Source organism: Myotis myotis, unplaced genomic scaffold (genome assembly GCF_014108235.1).
Source record: "Myotis myotis isolate mMyoMyo1 unplaced genomic scaffold, mMyoMyo1.p scaffold_m19_p_2, whole genome shotgun sequence".
In the NCBI taxonomy this organism is placed as follows: Eukaryota; Metazoa; Chordata; class Mammalia; order Chiroptera; family Vespertilionidae; genus Myotis; species Myotis myotis.
The window spans coordinates 23,067,500-23,090,714 of NW_023416324.1; the positions used below are offsets into that span (position 1 = coordinate 23,067,500).

Here is a 23,215-nt window from a genome sequence, read left to right on the forward strand (position 1 = left end):
ACCTTCTGGGGCCAGTCAGGAAACAACTAGATAAGAGGCATCCACATGTAAACAATAGAGGGTGGTGGGGTCTATGGAGAGCCAGGGAATGCCCACCAGGTCTGGAAGGCATTCAAGTGCAAGTTCAAAGTTTATAATGCACCCTGTGCTAGAGATAACCTCTGTGACCGTGGTCAGGGGTCAGTCTGCAGCGAGGCTCAGGGACAGAAGCAGAGGTTTTCTCTAGAACTGTCATTCCGCCCGCCATAAAGCCCTGTGGAATACTGTAATAAGCCCGCGCCTCCTGGGGACTGGATTTGTACTCAATAATAATATGAATTAAGAACAACAGCAGCTATCACTTAGTGCGCACTCTGTGCCATTTGTACTTAATAATCAGTATTCCTCTCAACTCTAGGAAGTAGGTACAATCATTACCACCACTCTTTTCCAGTTGGGAAACTGAGGCACAGGATGGTTAAATGATTTTCCAGGTCACAGAGCTCGTGAACAGTCAAGCCAGGACTCAAACCCACAGTTCTGGGCTCTTAACCATCATCACACAGTCTTGGCCCTGTCCTGCTCACACTGCTTGTCCCAAAGGGCTGGGAGGCTCATGTTGGCCTGGATGAGTGGCAGTGGGACCGATGGAGCTGTGTCCAGGCTGTGGGCCAAGAGGGGCTTCTCTCCTTCCCTGTCCCTGGGAGCCTGGGAGCCAGCGGATGCTGCAGGCGGGAGGGGCCTCTGGTGAGCCGCTGAGTACAAGTAGGTCTGCAGCTTTGCAAGAAGCTTCGGGTACTGACCAAGAAACTTCGGGAAGAACGGGGACATCTGCTGGATTTGGTCTCTGCGAGGGTAGAAAAATCCCTCGTGGCCTGGCCGAAGGGACTTCTGCCCTTGAAACCAGGCTGCTGCCATTTTAATAAGAGAACCCTGTGTCTTTCAAGGTGGGTTTTGCATCATTTTGGTGTATTATCTGTAGCGCCCCTCAGCCCGCTAGAATATTGTTTTGAGCCTGAGTCATCTTAGCTCATTTATCACCTCTCCTAATTTCTCAAAGCAATACTAGTTTCACCTTTTTTAATCTTGTCGTGTGAAAAGAGCCTTATTTATTGATAGCTCATGTTCCATGCAGCTCTGCTTTTAATCTTTTACCACCTTCTTATTATTTCATTTTTACCCTTTTATATTTTAGCTTTGTCACACTTTTATCCTTTTGCTTCCTGACATTCGGGATTTACATTTCTTACCATGTCTAGCTGGAGTGTTAATTATTTATTTTCCCTTTTCATCTTCCTTGATAGCGTTCCTTTTCATTTTTCCCTTTACTATTTTCCTTTTAACCTTTTTATTTTGTTCTCTTTCCAATCTCCTTTTATTTTTTATATTTTTATCCACATCAGTATTCCTTTAATTGCTCATCAGTCTTCACTCTAATCTCTTTGCTCTTTTTAATCTTTTAGAGTTTTGTGTATTTTTTCTTTTTAACAAAATTTCCCCTGTTCCTAATGAGACCTTGGGACTTACTGGTTTTAAAGTCTAATTTTTACATATTTTCTAGTTAACAAAAAGTCAATTAGTAAAGGCAGGCAGGCAGGAAATACAGTTGTCAGAAGAAGATGCCAGGGGGGCTTCACCCCAAATTGGTGGGAGGAGGTGTCTCCCCAGTCCTCTCGTTCTGGTTCAGTGGCCTGTCCAGAACCCCTGTTAGGTCCCTGTCACCTTAACATGGATCCTCTCAGTCATAACCCTGGAGACCGGGGCTGAGACCCACAGGCCGCAATTACTCCCTAGAAGCCGATGGTACCCCTGGTGTCTGCTGCTCACTGGGCCTCCTGGGAGGATGGGGTTTACATCCTTTCCCGCTCCGTGGTACCCACCACCTAGCTACCAAGCACACTGCAGGCGAATCCCACCAGAGGGAGGACATAGCACCATCCAGTGGGGCTAAGCTGCCTCTGGTGGGAGGTGGGTGTGGCCAGCCTGCAGGAGCCCTGTGGAAGGACCAGTATGGAGTGCAGCCTTACTTTATCTATGTACTCTAACCTTCTCTCCTTTCATACAACACAATCTATGCACTCTAAACAGAGCACTTTTATTTGTTTGTTTTATAGAGAATGATCTTACCACATGGCCCTTGTAAACATCTGGCTTTATTATAAAGAGAAGCTGACCAGGGCGAGAATTGTCCTCAAAGGCTCTTTGGTCAGAATCCACCAGGGTGTGCCTGGGCTGCCTCCCCCCAACCATGGCCCGGCGTGGGCCCCCAGAGCAGTTCTGTGTCCTGAGAGGGTGGGTCCTGAGCCTCTGGTCATGCTGGGGGCTGAGCTCCAGAGTACAGAGACTCCAGCAGACGCCCAAAGCCACTCCTTGGGTTGAAATGATCAGAAGAAGGTGGCACTATTCAGTCTGGGAATGGAGGGAGGATGGCAGGTAGAGTGACTGTTGCCAAGAGTAACAGGGCAGGGGAGACCAGCGGGAGGGCCTTTGCTCAGGGGACTGAGGTGGAAGAGGTAGACCCAAGTCCTGGTTCAGACATCAGGTCAACTTCCTTTCTTCCACTCCTTCTACTCAGACTTCAGGGTTCAGGGAGTGGGTGGGTAAGATGTAAACACACAGGCCTCTGCAGGCCTGGACACCAGGTCTCAGGCAGGCTTGAGGGCCGAGTGCTCTGGCTTTGGGAGGAGGCCTCTGGTCTGTGGCCCTGAGCAGGGCTGCTGTGTTCCAACTACCCACAGAGGGCTGTTTCGAGCAACCCTGAATGTGTCCACTTTCCAGTGCCCCTCCCATTTCCCAGCCCCCCAGCAGCTTCATAGGAGGTGCCTGGTCGATGCTGGGTGGGGCGATGGAGGGGTCTCTCCAGCCCCGATGGCCAGCCCACCCCCAGGCCAGACAGTCCCTCCTGAAGGGCTGCAGGCTCTTACCAGCACTGTGGTGACGACGAGTGACCGATTTGTCAGAGAGTCGGTGACATTAGGACCTCGCCCTTTGGGGACCTCTGTGATATTGAGCCCCTCGGCAGGACTCCACACCCCAACCTGGATGGACAGACAGAGAACAGGGTGCTGAGTCCTCATTCTCTCCATCCTGTTCCCACATCAACAAGCCCATCATCCTGATCCCATTCTTCATGGCCATGGCTAACATGTTTGAAACTAACCTTTCTGACTGCCTACTGCCTCCCTCATCCCAGGAGCAGGCCCCTAAGTGGGTGAGTCTCCTGAATTCTCCCATATCCCCTTGGTGCCAAACCCTTCACAGCTGAAGGGGAGATGCAGAGGGGGAGGTGAACACAGAGGGAACTCAGTAGAAACCATCCTGGGTGAAGCAGATGCCATGAGGAAGTCAGGGTCAAGGTCAGGTCCACCCCTGGGACAGTTACTCGGAGCCTGGTGGGCCTCCCTGGAAGACCCAGGCAGCCAGCTGCTCGCTCACTGCGTCTCAGCCCCAGTGGCAGCTCCAGAGCCCAGGACAGGACCTGGAGCAAGGGAGGGAGATGTTCATAGCACCTAGGGAATGAGTGAAGGGACAATGACATGGGTCACATATAGGACGGCAGGCTGGGCAGGAGACTGGTCTTGGTAGCTATTTGGGGGATGGCAGAACAGAGTGTGTGACCCTCACTGGGATTCTCTACAGGGATTTGTGGTTTTATTTCCAAAATTGGCAGATACTCTGGGCGAGGCAGCTTAATCTCTGTCCACACAGAGCCCTTGCTGCTATCAGGCCTGAGCCCGAGGGAGGCAAGGGAAGATCAAGTTTACAAATCATTCTAAATCCCAGGGCCTCTTAAAGGTCCTTTTGGATCCAACTCTGTCCCGCTCTGCCCCAATCTCAGCTCTTCTCTCTCAAGGACGATTTCAGCACGTCCACCCTGTCCTTGGCCCAGCTGGGGGTTCCTCAGAAACTTAATCAATTAAACAGAGAAGCTGAGTGCAAACATCCCATTAAGAGAGCTGTGCCAGGAAGATAGCAGCGAGATGCGTAATTATGCTCGGGTAATTCTGCCTTAATCCTCCTAACGCCACTGGCTGGAGCTGGCTGGATCAGCTATGACCCAGCTTAGCACACAGAAGTGACGGTATGGGAGGCAGAGTGGCTGTGTCGGGGGCTCAATGCCTTCCCCAGGCAGGATCTGTCTTCGCAGACCCCCCAGGGCAAGAGGAGAGGAGACAAGGAGACAGACTGGAAGATGCTCTTCTCTCCAGTGGCCCGAACTCAGCATGAGGGGCCCTAGCAGCATGCCTGGGTACAGGGGCTGCTCAACAAACATCTGTCTAGAGGCCAAATGAACAGCAGGAATCTGTGCCCTAGGAAGCATCTATTGAGCTCCAACGGCATGCCCTGCTAGACACCAGCTGCCACAGGGATGTGAGACAGTGAGGCCCGGGGGCGGGGGGGCAGCCTGCATGGGCTCTCTGCCCCAAGTCTGAGATCAGGAGCCTCTGCGGGTCCACCTCAGTCCAGGTGAAGCAGAGAGTGCTTCTCCAGTGTCAGCTGTGGCCAACTTGTGCCAGTTGCTGGCAGAAGGACGCTGTGGTGGGCTCAGTGGGAAAGAGTGTTCTGATGACCAGTTACTGATGCCAGCCGCCGGCACAGGAGCGAGAAGTGGGGCATGCATGCCATCCTTAGAATTTCAGGCTATCCTCAGAGATGGACAGCTGAGAGAGCAAAGATGACATGGCTACTTAGATGGATCCTATATTGCAATAGTGCTGCCCGAGGAGGAAGGGAGCTCCCCAGCACAGCAGAGTTTAAATAGAAGCAGGAAGACTGCTGAATGGGAGCTCATATGCTGTGTAAGATCAGCTGGCCTCGAAGATATGAGGAGCAGAGGCCACAGCCCGTCCTCAGGGACAGATGCTACATTCGGCATGAGAGAGTCACGGAGTTCTGGTGACGTTTCCCTGGCTACCTCTCCCCAGTACAGTGACCCCGTGAATGTGTGGGAAACTCTGGAGTGAATGGAGTAAACCTTGGCCACAAGGTACAACCCAGGAGTCAGAGGCCACTCCCGCCACCAGGACGGTGGATGGCAGGGGTGAAGGCCAGAGGTGCAGGGGGGAGGGGGTGTGACTGGACCATGGGAGTGCTGTTGGGGACAGTGGAGACCAGGCCTAGAGAGGAAGGCTGGGGCATTTCGAAAACCTTAGAGGCTGGGAGAGGGGCGGAGCTTACTGACTCAGGACTGGGGAGCATGGGCAGGTTCAGAGCAGGGCAGAGCTGTGTGTTGGGTAGCATCACTTGTGTGTACACTCAATTGGCTGGAGGGCTCAGGAGGGAGGTGGAAAGAAAGCCAGGTGGGAGGGTCAGAATAATCTGAGGAAGAGGCCTGACCCAGGGCCGGCAGGGAGATGAGGAATCAGGGACTCCTGCAGGCCCACAGGCACCAGAGCTGGCCTTGACTTACAGGCCTCTGCTCCTACATTTTATACACCCTATTCCTGGGGTTGGAGAGGTGCCCTGGGGCTACCAGGGACCAGCCTGCAGTGGGATGAGAGTGTGGCTGAGCTCCAGGCCCGAGGTCCAGGGAACACTGAGAATCAGGGGCTAATGTCAGATCCCACTTCGCAGTCCAGCAGCCTGATGTCAGAATGTGCTGAAGATTCCCAGCATCAGAACTGGCCCCTTTGCAGACATTTCTACGGCAACCAGCTGGGAGTTCCCAGGCCCTGGCGGGCCTGCTTTTCTTGTCCAAACTCCCTGGAATCATACAGGCCTCAGAAACCTAGGGCAGTCCAGAAACCACATGCTTCCAGAAACCTCTGCAAGAGTAGGAGTCACCTCCAGTGTCCCAGACAAGCAATTGCTTTGCTTAAATTTTGCTTAAATGCCTCCAGTGACAGTGAGCTCACTACTCCCTAGGCAGGCACCTGTGGTCCTTATAAAGTTTCCCCTACCCAAGGATATGTCTGTCCCTCTGCCCCACACAGCCCTGCAGAGACTTGGAGTCAGTCTGTCTGCCCCATGAGCCTTCTATCCCTTTTCTACGTTAAACATCCCTGACGGCCCTTGCTCCCTTGCTCTGATGGTTTGGGTATCTGCCGTGGCCAGGCCACTGGGTTCTGCATCCCTCGTGTGACCAAGGCTTCGTGTTCTCTGAAGGGCCAAGGCACAGGCCGCACCGGGTCCTGTTCAACCCTAAAGTGGCGGCTACAATGGGCCTCGCCCCTCCCGCTCTGGCGCCCCACGCACCTTCTCCAGGCCGTCCTCCTTCAGACTGATGATGTCCAGATCGAAATCGGTCCGTAAGCCACTGGTTTTGTTGAAAACAATCCGTCCAGTTAATCCTTCCCATTGAGCCTGCCGGAGAGGAGAGGGCAGAGCGGCAATTCCTCGGGCTCATAAATCATCATTCGGTACAACTGTACAATGCTTCATTTTAATTACTCCTTGCACTGATACTGTTCCCCCAAGACCATGATTAATTAATAATCACCTCCATCATTGCTCGGGCTGTGGTGCGAGCCAGCGATTTCCATAAATTCTATTATGCTCTTTAGCCAGCTTTACATTTGCACCTTCCCGTGTACAACATCGATCTCAGGCGCGCTCAAATGAGCCCCCGCCTCGAAGCCACGAGAAGGGGAAGCCCACATCAGATCCCCGGCGAGGGGCGGGGAGGCAGGTGGGCAGGGCAGGCGAGACCTGCTGAGAGGCAGAGAGGCCAAGGGGCCAAGTCGGCTGGGAGACCAGACTCTTGGAGTGGCCTCCAGAGAGCCAGGGAGACAGAGAAGGTCACTCCAGCCACCCCAGCCCCTGCCCTGTGGCATCAGAATGCTAGAGTCAAGCACAGCTGGCTGTGTGACCCTGGGCCTTTCATTACAATCTCGGCCTCAGTTTCTTCATCTATAAAATGGAACTAACAATAGCGGCCACCTCACCAAAGGGCGATGAGGGTTAAATGAGTGAGTCCCGTAAAACATTTGGAACGGTGCCCGGCACAACCTGAGCCCTGAATGAAGTGGTAGCTTCTCATGAGCATCATTCACACAAAGAGGCAGACAGCGGTTCAGAGCAGGTTCAGGACCCGAACTGAGAAGAGCGCCATCTTCTAGACCAGAGGTGGGCAAACCACCTGCCCGATACCTCTTTTTGAAAACAGTTTCTTAGCTCACGGCCTCGCACATGTGTTCAACTATATGTATAGTTGTTGGCCGCTTTTTTGCTACACCTTCGGAGCTGGATAGTTGCTACAGAGACCGTCTGGCCTGCAAAGCCTTAAATATTTACTATCTGGCCCTTCGCAGGGAACATGGGGGCCCCGAGAGTTAGCTCTGCGCGGCGCTCCGCACTGTGCACGCCACGCCACCGCCACAGCAATCCTGGGGGTGATGAGCCTGCTTTACAGATGAGGAAGCAGCCCAGAGGGGCCCCAAGCTCAGAGTGGAGAAGAGGGTGAGCCAAGCTGGAGGCAGGGTCCCAGGCCCCCCCTGCCTCAGGCGGAGGGGTTTCCTCCTCTCCTTCCTCCTTGGGGTTAGGACGCAGCGGGCACACAGGTAAAAGCTGGGATGTGTGGCTTTCTGTGTCTGGGAAACAACAAACCCACACACCCTGGAGTCCTTGGGAACAAAGGTGAGCTGGGATTTCAGGGAGAGAGGAACCCATAGTGGCTGCCTCGCCCCGAGGGCCCAGAGCATGGACGGGAGCGGAGGTCTGACTATGAGTCCTTGCTTGGCTACACTGAGCTCGTCATTGCACGCTGGGGCCAGGGTCCCTTACAGGTTCTGAGAGAGGCCCAGCCTCTCCCCAGCTGAATGGCTGCTGAACCTCTGCTTACACTCACACTTGGACACACAAATTAACGGGTTCACAGATTCCTATATGTTGATCTGAAAAAAAAACTCTTGGGCATCCATAGGCCCCGGAGCAGCTCGAAGGCGCTGGAAAGTCATCCTGATGAGCGCCCAGCGGGCAAATGGGTACATTAGCCGGCGCCCTGGGGCTCCCGGAGGCTGTCAAACAAGAGGTTAGAACAGCCGTGGGCAAACTACGGCCCGTGGGCCGGATCCTGCCCGTTTGAAATGAATAAAACTAAAAAAAAAAAAGACCGTACCCTTTTATGTAATGATGTTTACTTTGAATTTATATTAGTTCACACAAACACTCCATCCATGCTTTTGTTCCGGCCCTCCGGTCCAGTTTAAGAACCCATGTGGCCCTCGAGTCAAAAAGTTTGCCCACCCCTGGGTTAGAATGTGGGCTTTGCGCTAGGACTCTACCCTCTCTGAGCTTCAGGAAGGGAAAATTACCTACTTCACAGGCGTTCAAAGGTGTATAAAGTGCTTAACACAGGGCCTGACAGACAGTAATCCTTACTTATCTGCAGTTTTGCTTTCCATGGTTTCAGTTACCCGCGGACCCAAAATATTAGATGAAAAATTCCAGAAATAGACAATTCCTAAACTTTGTTGTTGTTGATTTTTGTTGTTACTCCTCGCCCAAGGATATTTTCCCATGGATTTTTAGGGAGAGTGGAAGAGAGAGGAAAAGACACAGAGAAACATCGATGTGAGAGAAACACATCGATTGGTTGACTCCTGCATGAGTCCCGACCAGGGCCCAAGCCTGGGAGGAGCCTGCAACCAAGGCATGTGCCTTTTGCCAGAATCGAACCCGGGACCCTTTGGTCCACAGGCTGATGCTCTATCCATTGAGAAAAACCAGCTAGGGCAGCAATGCGTATGTTTTTAATGGCTCATCATTCTGAGCAGCATCATGAAGTCCTCCCTTGCTTCAGCGTATCCGCACTGTATACACTCGCCGCCTGTTAGCCACTTGGCAGCGGTCTGAGTTATCAGATCTACTGTCAAGCCCCCGCAGTGCTTGTGTTCAAGGCACCCTATTTTACTTACTAATGGCCCCAAAGCGCAAGAGTAGCGCTGTTGATGCTGGGAATTCCGATATGCCAAAGGGAAGCGGCAAGGGCTTCCTCTAAGTGACACGGTGAACATTCTCAACTTAATAAGGAAAGGAAAAAATTATATGCTGAGTTTGCTAAGATCTATGGTAAGAACGAATCTTCTACCATGACACTGCCTAATTTACAAATTAAACTTTATCACAGTATGCATAGGGAAAGCATAGTACATGTAGGCTCGATCCTGTCTGCGGTTTCAGGCATCCTCTGGGGTTTTGGACCGTATCCCCTGCAGATAAGGGGGGGCTACTGTATGCAGTCCTGACTAAGTGGTATATACTATAATTTCTCCTTGTTGCTTCCTTGTGGGAGCTCCATTAGGGCTGGCCCTTGGCTGTGGGGTGGGGGGTCCCCTGGGCTAAGGCCCCAAGGCCTCAGTAGAAACCCTGTCTCAGAGGACTGATCTCTGCATGAGCTCATTCTGTTCTCATCGCGATCCTGCCAGGTGGGTGTCACCACTGCCCCCATTTTAAAGTTATGGGCACTGAGGCTCAAAGAGGGACTGAGCTGTGCAGGCCCCAAGCAATGGTGGTGCAGATGCCCGTTGCAGGGGCAAGGGCAGAGCTGGAGAGCATGGGTCATCGCTGCCAGGGCGAATGGGAGATTTATGGAGCCCAGGGAGCCGGAGGGGGTTGGGGATGGAGATTAGAGATGTGTCAGAAAAGAAGCCACCGTGTCTGACCTCGAGGGGAGGCTCAGGCCAGCTCCCCAGTCCCTCCACCTCCCTCTCGGCCCAGCAGGCGCCCACACCTCAGGCTTTCTCTGGGCCCCCAGGGAAATCACAGCAGGTGCCTTCAAACCTGCACTGTGGAGGGGAGCCTTCCCCCTTGTCAGCTCCAGAGGGATTAAATGCCAGCAGGTGCACTGCCTGTCTGTGGGCGGTGGGCAGGGGCAGGGCCTGGGCAGGGAGCCACTGGCAGCTCCTCCCCGTGACATTTCGCAGCCCCCCCCACCCCTTCCAGCCGAGGCTCCGGACTCGCTAAATGAAAGATGCTTCACACGCTCTGAACTCCGGCCTGGCATTTTCCAGCTCCTCTCGGAAATGCCAAGTCTTTAAAATGATTTACTGTCATGCAGTCAGATGGGGAGGCGGGCAACTTGGAAATGGTCCGAGGATAGACTGTGCTGGGCTCCGGCAGGGCACCTGCCTGGTCGTGACCAGCTGTGGGACCATGGGCCAGCCTGTGGCTGCCCTGGACCTCGGTCTCCACACCTAAGATAAGATAGAGATGCTTCTGAAAGGGCTCTGTAAAAGGATGTGAGTGGTGGGGCCATTCGCCTGGCCAGGGCCAGGAAACGGGGTCCGGGCACACCTCCCCGGGCCTGCCAGCCCCTGGAGGGAGAAGGGGGCTCCCCTTGCTATGTGTGGACAGTGGCCATTCTGCTCCCATCTGGGCTTTACCACTGAGCCTCAAGCAGCCCAAGGAGTGAGGGTGAACAGAGTTGGGGGGGTCCCTGAAACTATGAGGCTTGGAGATCCTCATTAGCTAAAAACCCACGAGGAGACAAGAAGCCATAGGACTGACAGTCGTGATGGTAGAAGCAATAGTCATAGCAGCCAATCTGTTCAGCACTGCTCTATGCCAGGCGGTGTCCTGGCTTCACACACACGTAACTCACTTAATCCTACAACCACCCGGGTATTATCTCCATTGTACAGAAGAGAACCTGAGGCACAGAGAGGTTCAGTAGCTTGTCTAAGGTCACACAGCCCAAAGGTGGTTAAGCTTCAAAGCCACTTTGGTCCGGCTCCTAAGGGTCCCAGGGTGGTGGCCCGAGTCAGCAGATCACACACTGGCCTGTGGAGACTTAGCTGGAGGCCTGCCGAGGAAGCAGGCCTGGGAGGTAGGAGTCAGCCCTCAGAGAGTCCTGAGAACAAGCCAATGATCGCCTGGGCCAGCCAGGCCTTGCTCAGGGCAGTGGCCCATCAAACTTCCTCTGCAATTTTGAGGGGGTGAATGAGAAGGGCCCACTGTGGTCCTCTTGTACCAAAACAGCGGACACTGGACTCCCTTCCAGGAGCGAGGGAACTGGCGTCAAGGCCTCCCGTGCTCCCTCGCCACGACTCTGACAAGGTGTTTGCCAGGTGACGGGACTGACGCTTGGGGACGTCTAGGAACTTGTCTAAAGCCACACAGCCGGGAAGAGACAAACTCCACAGGCACACGCGTCAAACCCTCCAGCCTGTGTCTCATCCCTGTTCCTGTAAGCGTCATTCTGAAATGCAGGAAGAGCTGTCACTGGCCTCATCCCAAGCAGTCACAGGAGGGAGGGAGGGGCCTCCGGGAAAGCAGCCCTGCCCACTGAGGAGGGTGGTGGCTTCCTTCGCTCTTCGCCCTCACAGCGCTGCCTTCCTCCTGGGGCAGGGATACAGGCATGAACGCGATGATGTGCTGGACGTCTGCCTGGGTGCGAGCTCTGAGAGTGCTGGGCTCATCTGCTTCAGCTCCCTGCCTGGCACCCCGCAGGCCACACAGGTATCTGTTGAATAAATGAACTCCCAAGGCAGCTGGCTTCATTTCTGGTCCATTGTGGTTGCTACAAAGGGATGGTCTATACAGAGCCACAGCCCTAAGTGCACGTCCTGTTGCCCTGGACACGGTCACTCTCTCTGACCCAGGAGCTCCCTGCCCAGACCTTGTCCCCCCAAAACCTTCTTCATCAACCGTATACTGGGACCTGACTGTGCCCCGCCTGGGGGCTCTGTGCGCAGTTTTCCATTGTCTTCCCAAGAACGCTTTGTAGCACACTTTCTTACTATCTTCAGGACACAGCCGAGGAAACTGAGGATCCCAGAGTTGGTCATCTCAGCCAAAGTCACTTAGCCAGTTGGGATGGAGCCAGGGTGCAAGCCCAGACCTCAGCTTCCCCCATCTGTGAAATGGGAACAATAAACGGCCCTCCACCGTTCACAGGACAGCGGCGCTGGAGAGAGTCCTTGGAGCTTAAAGCAGGCCCCGTGTGTTCCCACGACCGCCTTCTCAGCAGCACGACAGGCTTCTGCTCTCTGGTTCCTTGGAGTCAGCTCCATGGATGGGCCTTCTCCACAGTCGCTGTGGTGCCAGGAGAGCTGGTCCTGATAGGGACCCTGGTTGGGAAGTTGGCTGGTGGGCCCGTGACGTACAGAGGAGTGTGTGGGGCTGACTGCTATTCACCGAGCCTCCTCTGCCTTTGCACTGCACGGAGCACCTTCCATGCGGCCACCTTTCATCTCTGTACCGCGCTGTATAGACGAGACAACCAAGGCCCAGCACGGGTCCTGCGCTTGCCCAAGATCACACAGCCAGAGGTAAAGGCCCTCACCTGTTGTACGTGAAGCCCGTGCTGTGTCCTGCTGACAATGCTGGCCACACACTGAGCGCCTAGTACGTGCCAAGGACAGCCTCTCCATCACCCTGTAAGATTGGTCCTGTCATGGCTGTTTTCACTCAAGGAAACTGAGGCTCCGAGATGTAAGGCAACTTGCCCAAGTTCAGGTGGCTTGAACATTGAACCTGACTCCCAAACCTGGGCCCTTGACCGCACTGCAGCACCAACAACCTCCGGGGAGATGGCCCTGGTGGGGGTGTGGGCGGCACTTACCTCCTTGATGAAATTCATGAAGCGGCCGCCAAAGCGCCACGCCTTGTGCCGGTGGCACTGCAGGGAATTCACGGTCATCTGGGGTGCCCGCTGGTAGCACACGGACACGATGTGTACGGCATCATACAGCAAGGCGGCGTCGGTCTGGAGGGAGGGTGCAGGGCCTGCCTGAGAACAGCTTCCGAGTTCTCCGCTCCCCTTGCCTTATCTCCGCTCCCCCTCCCCCTTTCCCCTGCACATGGGGGGCCTGGTGAGAGGCCAGGCTTGGGTGACCCTGCTGCTCTGCAGACACCTGACACCCTTGCAGCTCAGACCTTTGAGCAGTCCCTCTGCCCCATCCCCATGCCCTGCTGCTGTCTTGGCTCCCGCACCATCTTCTTCCCGCCTCCCCAGCCTCTGCTGGTCACACCTAGGACCCACTGAGCTTATTCCAGCTCTGTCACCAGCTGTTGACATGTCTGTGCTCCCAACCTTGGGATGGACTATGTCTGGCTCCCTTGTGTCCTGGCCCTTAGCCTAAGGTCCTGCTGACCTAAGAAGGGGATTGGTAGGACGGAAGTAAGAAACAGGGAGGGAGGAGGTGGAAGGAGGGATGGGAGGGCGGAAGGAAGGGAGGGAGGGAGAAAGGCGAAGGGAAAGGGGAGCCCTGGGTCTGGCCCCCCTGCTGCCGTACCATCATCACTCCGTCCAGCAGCCCGGACTCAGCCCGGGGGGCTGCCTGTAGCCGCTCCATGGACCACTTCTCCACGATGGCCGAGACATGGGGGTTGTCCACATTGAGGATCCGGAACCCTGTCAGATTCACCCCCGAGTAGCGGTAGGGCTCCAGGTCTAGCGCATAAAGATCCTGACAGAGAGAGGTTCGTGGAAATAAAGGTGTGTCCACCGTGAGCTCCAGCCCACTGCCCACGCTCCCTGCTGCCCCCCAGAGCCCTCGCTGCAGCTCCCTGCAGGGCCCGGGGAGGGGAGGCCAGGGGTGAGGGCGCTCCATGGGAGCACTGCACTTGGAGTCGACAGGAACCCGTCTGCCTCGTGGCCGACCCCACGTGTTCACTGCCAGGCCTCGAGCAAGCCGCTCTGACCATTTCTTCATCTGCCTCTTTTATAGGATGTGGTGCAGCAGTTCAGGCCCAATGCCCAGCCTCCAACAGTAGCTGATGACAGTCAGGATGGTCATTTCCTCCGACGGGGAGGCCCACTTCGTGCTGCTGGGTCTGGGCACCTCCACGTTACCCTGAGTGAGGCTGAAGGAAGGATTTTATTCCCCAAAGGAGAGTATTTTAAAAGTCTCCTGCCAGGGACTCAGGGTACAGCTGCCCTTGCCCTCTTCTCTCCCCCGGCCCCCCACACCACAGGCTCCATCCTCACCCCTGCCTCCTGGGAGCAGTGAGGGTGGCCAGCCTGTCTGTCTGGGGGACAGGTCACGTCCAGGTGCATGGGCAGGCCCTCGCCTAAGGGCCAGGAAAACAGGCCTGAATGCATGGGGCAGCCCAGCTCCAGGCCCCCCTCCCCCACCGCAGCTCTGGGAAGGGGGTGCAGACACAGAGGGAGAAGTCGGGTGTTTAGCTGAAAAGAGGTGGTGTTTGGGGGGGTGGTAGCATGAGGAGCAGAGCAGTACTCTGTCCTCAGAGCAGAAACTTACCCCAAACTTGGAAATAAGGCAGGAGAGCAGCATGGAAACATGGTTTACTGCCCACCTGGGATTGTGCGATTCTCCCGGAGAACACACCTGGGGTTGCCTTCACTCTCAGCTACTGGTTCAAGGCCCAGACTCTGGGTTCTCTTGTAGATTTTTGTCCATAAAAAGGATCATCGCCACGGTTGTGGTTTTATGGCCCTGCAGGACGTTAATCGGTTTTGTATCTAACCTAGCAGCCGTGTTCTCTGTTTTTTCTCATCAAGTACCTAAGCAGTGCTGGACAGTGCTGGTGGCGTGCTGTCCAGCTCCAGTGTATGGTCAGGCCCCTCACACGCTCTTTGAGCCAACATTGCCATCCTCCTGCTGCCTGTGTTAACGAGTGGATTCCATCTTTGCCACATGTTTCATTCTATAGTCTGTGTTTTTAACTGTTTGAAAAAATAGACTTTGACACTCGAGGTTGGTCCCATCCCACTGGTGGGCAAACAGAGTCTAAAGGTCATTGTCTGAGCTCCTCCTCATCTACTGTCTATTCTTCCCCACACTCTCCCCTCGCCGTCCTCGCTCGTGGGTCCTCGGGCTTAGTCGTTCCATCCCATGCTGGGAGGGTGGTTGGGACCCTGGCCAAGCCTCTCCGTGGTACAGACATCGGGGGGAGCACCCAGCCCCACCACGGCCCCAGCTCTGGTTAAGGGGATGATGGCTCAGGGAAGATGATGAGTGATACAACCCAGAGCCGTGGAGCAGCTCTCACACTGTGCTGGCTGCATCGGGTCTCTGAGATCTTCCTAATCGATGCTAAACTCATTCTGTCCCCCCGCCCCCCGCCCCGCCCCCCCCCCCCCCCCCCGCCAATGGCCTCTTTCTGGAAGGCATTGTGTTAATTTCCTCTTGGAAGGTTTAGGGAGTAGGGGAGAGGCTTAGATAGTGTAGTCCCAGCTTTGCTGAAACAAATATGGCCCTGATTCTAGGCCAGGATGGGGGCTGGGGAAGGGGCTGGATCGGAGCAGGATGCAGGGTGTTGAGCAGATGGGAGATGGCGACTGAACTGGCCAGAGGGTGTCCATATGGCCTCAATATCCGTGGAAGTGCTCAGTCCTGCACTGGAGTATATAATCAAATCTTTTAAAAAATATTTTTAAAAAGTATATTTTTATTGATTTCAGAGAGGAAGGGAGAGGGAGAGAGAGACAGAACCATCAATGATGAGAATCATTGATTGGCTGCCTCCTGCACGCCCCACACTGGGGATCAAGCTGGTAACTTGGGCATGTGCCCTGACTGGGAATGGAACCATGACCTCCTGGTCGATAGATTGACACTCAACCACTGAGCCATGCTGGCCAGGCTGTCATTGAATCTTCACAGTCACCTGTGAAGTGGGTACTCAATAGTATTCCCTCTATACGATGAGGAAACAAGTCCAGAGGGGTGAGGGGAGTTGCCTAAGGTCATAAAGCTCAAAAAGGTGAATGGAAAGTGGACCCAGGTCTGTCCCCATGGCGTGATGGAGCTGGCTCACCCTGGCTGTGGCTGTGAGAGCTGATTGTTAGCACTTCTCCCCGACTCTGTGTTCGGGGGCATCACACTGGTAGCTTCCTATTGGCCTCCCTGACTGCTCCTCTACAATGTACGGTCAGGCGGGTCAGGGGTGCTGCTGCTCTTCTCCTGGGGCCTCTGGGTGTCACCCCACTGAAAACAACTGTCTATGTCTGTCTCCCCTATGAGCCCTTGAGCCAAATACTCTTGTCAACTGAAGTGGAAGTAAGGTTCACACCTCTCCGGGGACCAAATCATCACTGGGAAGAGCCCGAGGTGGAGAGGCTAGTGCTTCCCATCCTCCTCTCAGGGGAGCCCCTCTGGGGCTGGACGTTAGGCGTGGTTTGGTAAGTCACTGGGGAGGAGGGTGAGACCCTCCAGGGGCTTGCTTCAGAAACAAGAGATCTTACCTGAACCACTTTTGAAGGAAGTGGGTCAGGAAGATGGAGGGATTTTGTTTTGCAAGGGGTGTCTGCAAGTCTGGGGCCAGAGCTGAACTGCTGGGGCCCCGGAAGAGAAGCTGAGCTCTGCCCCCAGGGGGCACCTTCCTCACTCTGTCCCTGCACAGGCTCAGCCTCTTGTCCAATTCAGTGTGGGCCTGACACTAAGGCCTGAATGATGCCAGAGCACTAGCCTGCCGAGGGCCTCTGTGACTGGTCCTCCCTCCTCTAGGACCAGAGGACAGCTGGACCCCGTGGAAAGGGTGCATCTCTGGCTCCGGTGGCCGCTGGCGTGCTGGTGACAACAGCCCTTCAGGTCTCCAGCTGCAGCCTTCGTCCTGGTGACGCCTACACAGAGGCTGGGAGGGGGCACGAGGGGGCGGCAGTGCTGGGGTCACCTTCCTCCTGTCCCCTCAAGCCTGGGCTTAGCTGCAAAGTGCTGTGGGGCTCTGGGCACCAAATGTGTCTTCCCTGTGACCTGAGGGCAGGGACAACAGGACACTGGTAAAGAGGCCTCTCTGTCCAGCTCCAACGTTTGGATCCAAACTGCCCCAGGCTGAGACCTCAAGTGCTGTACACAGCGAACCGTGCGCAACCTTGCTGCTTGGCAAAAAGTTGCTGTTCTCCGTGCCAAATGTTGACACACTGAATTCAGTATCGACGAGGGACCTTTTAGAAACATTCAGCATAACATAATAGGCTAATTCATTAGCACCCCATGGGTCTGACTGGGTGGAAGCTGAAGCTCGGAAAACATCGCCTTAAGGAACGACAGATGAAAATATCTTCCCCGTGATATAACTGTTATTGCAGGGAAGTGGCATTAATTGTGATTGCTTATCTATTAATTTATTATAATTCTTTCTTCACCTCCAGGCTTTTACCTCCGCATGCCATGTACCAGGGGCTCAGCTGGGGCTGGTGAACGCGGGGTTATCTGGGAACGGCTCAAAGCTGGCTGGGACAGATAATGGCAGCTGGGGTAATTGAACCGTCTTCTGCGGGGGAGAAGCAAGTTGGGAGGTTTTTTAGAGATGCAGAGTTGGTGACATGGGTTTTCTAACGGGAAGGGGATACATGCCAAGTGCCACTGCCGTTCGGATACAGCCACAACTGACCGCTGGGCAGAGGCGGAGCCACCAGGGCAACACTTCCGCCAACAGGGCTGCAAGGAGGGTCCTGGAGTTGGAGCTGGAAGCAGGACATGGGCAGGGGGAGAGGACCCAGGGGACACAGCCGATGGCCTGGCATGTGGGGGGCTGCTGGGAGACACCCTGGAAGCTCCCCTCTCCCCGACATACTCCATGCAGAACTATTTGTATGGTGGGGGCTGTGCCTCCCTGATGCGGTCTGTTCTCCTGGGCTCTCAGAGGGGTGTGGGGAGGAGGGGCAGTGGGTGGAACAGCCATGGGCTAGACCGGAAGTCAGGAGCCCAGGCCTCTGTCACTGATTTGCTGTGAGATTCTGGGCAGATCACTCAACCTCTCTGGTCCCAGGCTTTCCCCTCAGTCAACAGGGAGCGCAAACTCTGCTCTGTGAAGAGGGAAATCAGTGATGTGGAGAAAGGGCTCTGGAACCTGTGAAGTGTGGGTGCTGCTGGGATTTGTGGAGGCTCCGTTCCTCCTATTAGTGTCCATCACCAGGCCCGGACCATCACAGCCAGCCACGTGGAATCAGAGCCCGCCAGAAGCCGGGCAATATTCCTGCAGGCTCTCAGCTCACAGGCTTCAGTGGAGCGCATGGAGCTGGGCACTCCCCGCTGGAAACAATCCTTGCTCCGCCCCTTTCTCGCTGAGCGACCTCCCTGAGCCTCAGTTTCTATGTTTCTGTAAAACTGGGGGAGCCAGACCTCCCTGGAAGAGTTGGATTTGGATGAGATGAAGTATGCTGAGTACACAGAAAACACTAGCAGGAGTTTATTTAATTAATTGATTTAACTCATGCAGGAGACTAAATGCCAAGCACTTTTCTAAGTGCTTTACTGATGTCAACATACTTAATGCTCAGCATAGCCATCCTATGGGCAGTACTGTTACTGCGTACTTTTATAGCAGGGGAAACGAGGCACAGAGAGGTGAAACGAAAGAATCTCAATTATAACTCAGGCAGACAGACTGGCCCCAGAGTCCAGGTCTTAACTGTTGTTGTGATGGAGATACTGATAATTTCACTGATTACTTGCTACTTGGTATTGTAGTCATTCATTCAGACATTCGTGAGCATCTACTACGTACCAGGCGCTATTTGGGCACTGGGCATATAGAGGTGAATGGGGCACGGAATCCAGGGACTAGAGGAAGAAGGTGCCTGGTCTCAGTCACCAGCTTGGGGGTTCCCTTTTTCCTTACACCACCCTGGCAGGTCCCCGGGTCTGAGCTCCAGATCAGAAGGAGCAGGATGGCTCCAGGCCTCTGCCTTAGGTATGGGGTGCAGTGGGTGGGGGGTGGAGGGAGGGTGACAAGAGTGGTGTGCTGGTAAATGCTTAATAACCAGCTCTCAGGGGACAGGGGGTAAAAAACCCTTACTTGTAGCTTTTGCCAACTTCCGTAGTATGAATGCTCCCACAGTGGCCAATTTCAAGCCGTCTACGTGATATTACTAAGCGTGGAGTTGGGAAGAGATGAACACAGCCGGCTCTCACAATCAGCCAGAGCGCGCCAGCTCCAGCACTCCACTGAGGAGCTAATCTGCCCCTTAGCCTTTGCCTATGCCGTTCCCTCTATGTGGCACACTTCCTGCTTTTCCTTGGTAAACTCCCACTGATCCTTCGAGGCCCAGTTCTAGCATCTCCTTTCCAGTAAAGCCTGCATCACATTTTCCACCTCCCACTAGGCCCTCAGCATCTGGCATCTCTTTCCACTGTGCCCCACGGGCATCCGTCCAGACCTGTGATGGCACGAGCCTGCTCTTTGAGCTGGATATAGAGGCACAGACCGGACAGGATGGGAGCTCCTTGAGGGCAGGGCCTCAGTGCCAGTCATCTTGAGCTACTCAGCTGAGCGCAGGCCGGGTGCTGGATGGATGAAGGAGCGCAGTGGGAGGCCCGCGGGGCTGTGGCGGCGAGGCGGATGCAGACTGCGTGAGCTTGTTCCAGCAGCAGGGTGGTGAGAGCGCTGTCCCTCACCCCAGACCTGGGCTGGATGGGAAAGTCCATCCCAAGCCCGTAAGGTCAGAAGGCGTCTGCACCCAAGGCCGGGTGTCTGGGTGTTGGTGCCCCTTTGGCACAGGGATCGCTTTATTCTGCTGATCTCAGACCACAGCTAATTATCCTAATGGGTTTAAATGGCCCTAAATGTTCTCAGAGTTTGGACAGGACCCATCTGGAGCCCGCAGGTGGGCTGGCCTGGCTGACAGTGCGCGGGCAGACTCTGGCATGGTTGCTATAGGAATCCAAAGTGGCCATGCTTGTCATTTCTAGAGGCCTGAGACCTGCGTGGGGAAGGGTGGGCTAGGAGCCGAGGGTCAGCATAATGAGAGCTAGCATTCCTCTAGCTCTTTCATGCCCGGCACTGCTCTCGGCATTTACTTTATTAACTCACTGGGTCCTCACAACCATCCTAGGAGGTAGAAGCCATTACTATGCCCATTTTGCAGAGGAAGAAACTGAGGCAGGGCGGTTAGATGACTTCCCCAGAGTCTCACGGCCAGTAAGCAGAGGGGCTTCTGTTCACGCTGGCAGGTTCTCGAGCCCCCGCCCCCCTTCGTCACACGTAATGTCACTTCTCCACGTAATGTCACTTCACGTAATGTCACTTCTCCAAGTGGGCGGGCCACTGAGACATCTTTGTGCCCTCACCTGGGGCCACACCTACAGCCCTAGCAAGGCAGCTCCAGCCTGGACCTCCTCGAGCTGCACTGGGCTGACCTTGTTCCGAGGGAGCCCCACCCCGACCCACGCCAGGGCCCAGAGGTACGTTACCAGAGTGGTGAATATGAAGTGGTAGTACTCTGTCATCATGCCCATGGCCATGGCCTGCGGGGAAGCAGAGCGTCAGCACCTGCAGGGAACACCCGAGTTGCCCCCCCCCACCCCCCTGCCACCCCAGGGGCGAGGACTGGGCAGGGGACAGCCTGGCCATGGCCTGGGGGAGGTTGGCCACCAGAGTGATATTCCCTGAGACCCCTCCACACCGTAAGCATGACTGGCTGGCAGACAGCGGTGGATTTCACCCGGGAGTGAGCAGCAAAGCCACCTGGGACAGATTAAAATGCACGCTCTCAGGCCACACTCTCTAAAGATTCCAGATTCCACAGGCGGGGCAGGGCCTGGTGGTCTGTCTTTGTGGGAAGCATCTCTGGGCCTCCACACGATCCAAGACACCTTTTCAAGTGCCCTGACTGCCCTCAGCTGAGGCCAGCACCACAACTCTGGAGAGAGGTGTCCAGGTGCCCCACCGCCAGCAGCCCCGCCACCCCCTGAGGAGGGTCTGTCGTCCTCCTCCTCCTCCTCCTCCTCCTCCTCCTCCTCCTCCTCCTCCTCCTCCTCCTCCTCCTCCTCCCAGGAAGGGCTGACCACAGAGCAGGCCACGTGGCTGCTGTGGAATGACTCCACACCACCGTGAAGTCTACAGTATATACATTGCATGTATTTTATGAGAAGCCTGTGATCTATAACACTAATGATCGTAATGCATTTTCTATGGAGCGCTTCGGGCTGCTGGCCCACAAAGTGCCCTGAGCGAAGACGGTCACTGGTCAAGTCCGCTTAGAAAATGCCGCCCGCGTTCGCCCCCTCTTAGGGATGTACCACCCACACCCACAGATAAAGGCTCAGAGAGGTCCTCAGTGGGCAGTCACGCTTATCTTTGTTTAGCTCGGTGCTCAGTGGAGCCCAGAATCTTCACTTTAAATTACAGACGTTTTCAAGCCGGACTGACCTGGGAGTGAGTTCGGACATGCAGGCTGGGTGACCGAGGGCCCACGGCCTTCCTGGGAGCCTCAGTTTCCTCACCTGTGGGCTGGGTACAACAACCGACCCCACTTCCCAGGGTGGCAGTACAGGAAGAGCTATGGGTACTGGCTCAGAGTGACTCCTTGGTAAACCAAAGTCACAACTGTCCTTATTATTGCTGCACACGCCGGGAGAAGGGGCGCCCTGGGCACAGGTGGCTGGGAGAGTGGGGGTTAAGGGGCTTCTGGGGAGTGGTGTCTCCTAGATGGTGGCTTTGAAGATGCCCCCACCAGTGCTGACCATGAGACGGCACCGGGGTGAGCCCTTCCCTTCCTCATCTCGCTGAACCCTCCAAGACTGTGTGCAGCAGGGACCACTCGCTCCACCCACGGAGGAGGGGATGACCAGGCCGCTTGCCGTTGGCAGGAGAAGGATTCAGATTCTCCAATGAGCTTTTTCATCACCAGGTGAAGGAGGCTGGTGTGGGGCCTCCTTGGGGAAGGCAGAGGCGGCCATTTGCTTGAGTAACCCTTGTGGGTCCAACGGAAGGGTGGCACGTAGGCCCCAGCCCAGTTCTCAAACCACTCCCAGGCCCTGCTCAGCATCTCCTCCCACTGTCCTCCGTGTCTCCTCCCTCCCCACTGCCTGTCGAGGCATCATGTGTCAGGACCCCCAGAATATGTCCTGCAATCACCAGGGATGCTTTCTGGGAACCCATCATTGCCCTTTCCACAAAACACTGGCTCCAATCAGAGTGTTTTGGTGTCCCTGGGGCACCCTCAGAGGGGTTGTGGGCAACTTGTGTTTCTTTCTTTGGAGGTCTGGCAGAGCTTGGCTCTCCTTCCCAGCATGCCACACCGGGCTGTGTCCAGCACCAGGGGCCCATGCAGGACTGGGAGCCAATCTCCTCCAGTCGCTGCAGAGCTGAGCAGATGGTTGGAGGAGCCTCGATAAACCTAGTTATGGGAGAGCAACACCAATGCCGGGCTATGGGGATCAGTCTCGGGAAGAGGCAGTGAGGCACTCTGGGGGCTGTTCCCAAGACCCCAGGTCTCGGTGCTTCCTGAAGGGTTCTGTCCGGTGAGGCTTCAGGCCCCTCTCTGCAGCCCGGGCCTCCCACCGGCACAGAGGTGGCCTGGAAAGCAGCATTTACTCCACACCCTTCATGTGCCAACCCTGTGGCTCCTCATCCATCGTCATAGTCCATCCTCACACCAAGTCGGACGTAAAGACCACTGCGTCCATTTTGCTGCTGGTGAAACAGAAGCTCAGAGAGGCCCATACAGCCAGCAAGAGGCAGACTGGGGGTCAAACTGCGATCTTGCTGATATCACGCCCGTATTTGGGCAAGGAGTGTTGGGGAAGGGGGTAGCCATCCCCTGGCCAGCGCTCACGCACCTGCTTGAGGATCTGGGCAGCCATGGTGTGGCTGCAGTCGAAGATGATGCGGAATTCCCGGCCTCGCTTCATCTCCTTGAGCAGCGGGCGTGAGTCGTCAGAGTCCAGGGGCAGCTGGCGGATCTTCAGGCGGATGTTGTATCTCGAAGGGGCCATGATGAGCTCCTGCAGTCGGATGAGCCCTGAGAGACCACGGGGCACAAAAGACATGTGTGCACACATGCATACACAGCAACAGGCATCTGCAGGCTCACGTTCATATACATGCCTGTGGCCACAGGTCTGCAGACAGGGACTCGTGGCCCCCAGAGATTGTGCATGAGCATGGTCATAGCCACACACGCCCAGACACAGGCACTAGCACCTCGGACAGAGATGTGCACTCAACTGTACACACCTGCACATGCACACAGATGTGTGTACATATATGAACATATGCTTACAAGCATGTTGATACAGACAGGGCATATGCTTGGGCTGATAATATATGGGTATACATGTAGATAAACATGTGTGCACACAGATACATATACACATATGTGGATTCAAAAGTAGGCATGGACAGCAGATTCTCATTGACCACGCCCACCTGCTCCTTTCCAACCCAGAATGGATGCAGAGACTGATGGAGCCTGAACCTGCCCCCTGCGACATGATGAGACATGGGACATAATTCTCTTAAACACACTTAGCAACCTGTTCCAGGATGCAGGCACAAGTGGCAGCTCCACACTCAACTGTACCAACAGTGAGACTGGGTAGGTTCAGGTGGTGTCTGTGTCCAATCCCCAGCCCCACCCCTACCCCCAAGGGCAGACTCCTCGGTA

The 23,215-nt window shown here is 55.2% G+C and overlaps 1 protein-coding gene across 1 annotated transcript in view; it reads right to left on the reverse strand.

The window, feature by feature from the left end:
• The window catches only part of GRIK3 (glutamate ionotropic receptor kainate type subunit 3), a 199,776-nt gene that overhangs the window by 40,933 nt on the left and 135,628 nt on the right, over window positions 1-23,215 (reverse strand). Inside the window, exons 4-9 of the mRNA XM_036351957.1 lie at window positions 22,389-22,570; window positions 20,019-20,072; window positions 13,155-13,328; window positions 12,482-12,625; window positions 6,175-6,282; window positions 2,904-3,017 (exon numbers count right to left, since the gene is read on the reverse strand). Coding sequence (XP_036207850.1) covers window positions 2,904-3,017; window positions 6,175-6,282; window positions 12,482-12,625; window positions 13,155-13,328; window positions 20,019-20,072; window positions 22,389-22,570 — 776 coding nt within the window. The remainder of the gene's footprint in view (window positions 1-2,903; window positions 3,018-6,174; window positions 6,283-12,481; window positions 12,626-13,154; window positions 13,329-20,018; window positions 20,073-22,388; window positions 22,571-23,215) is intronic.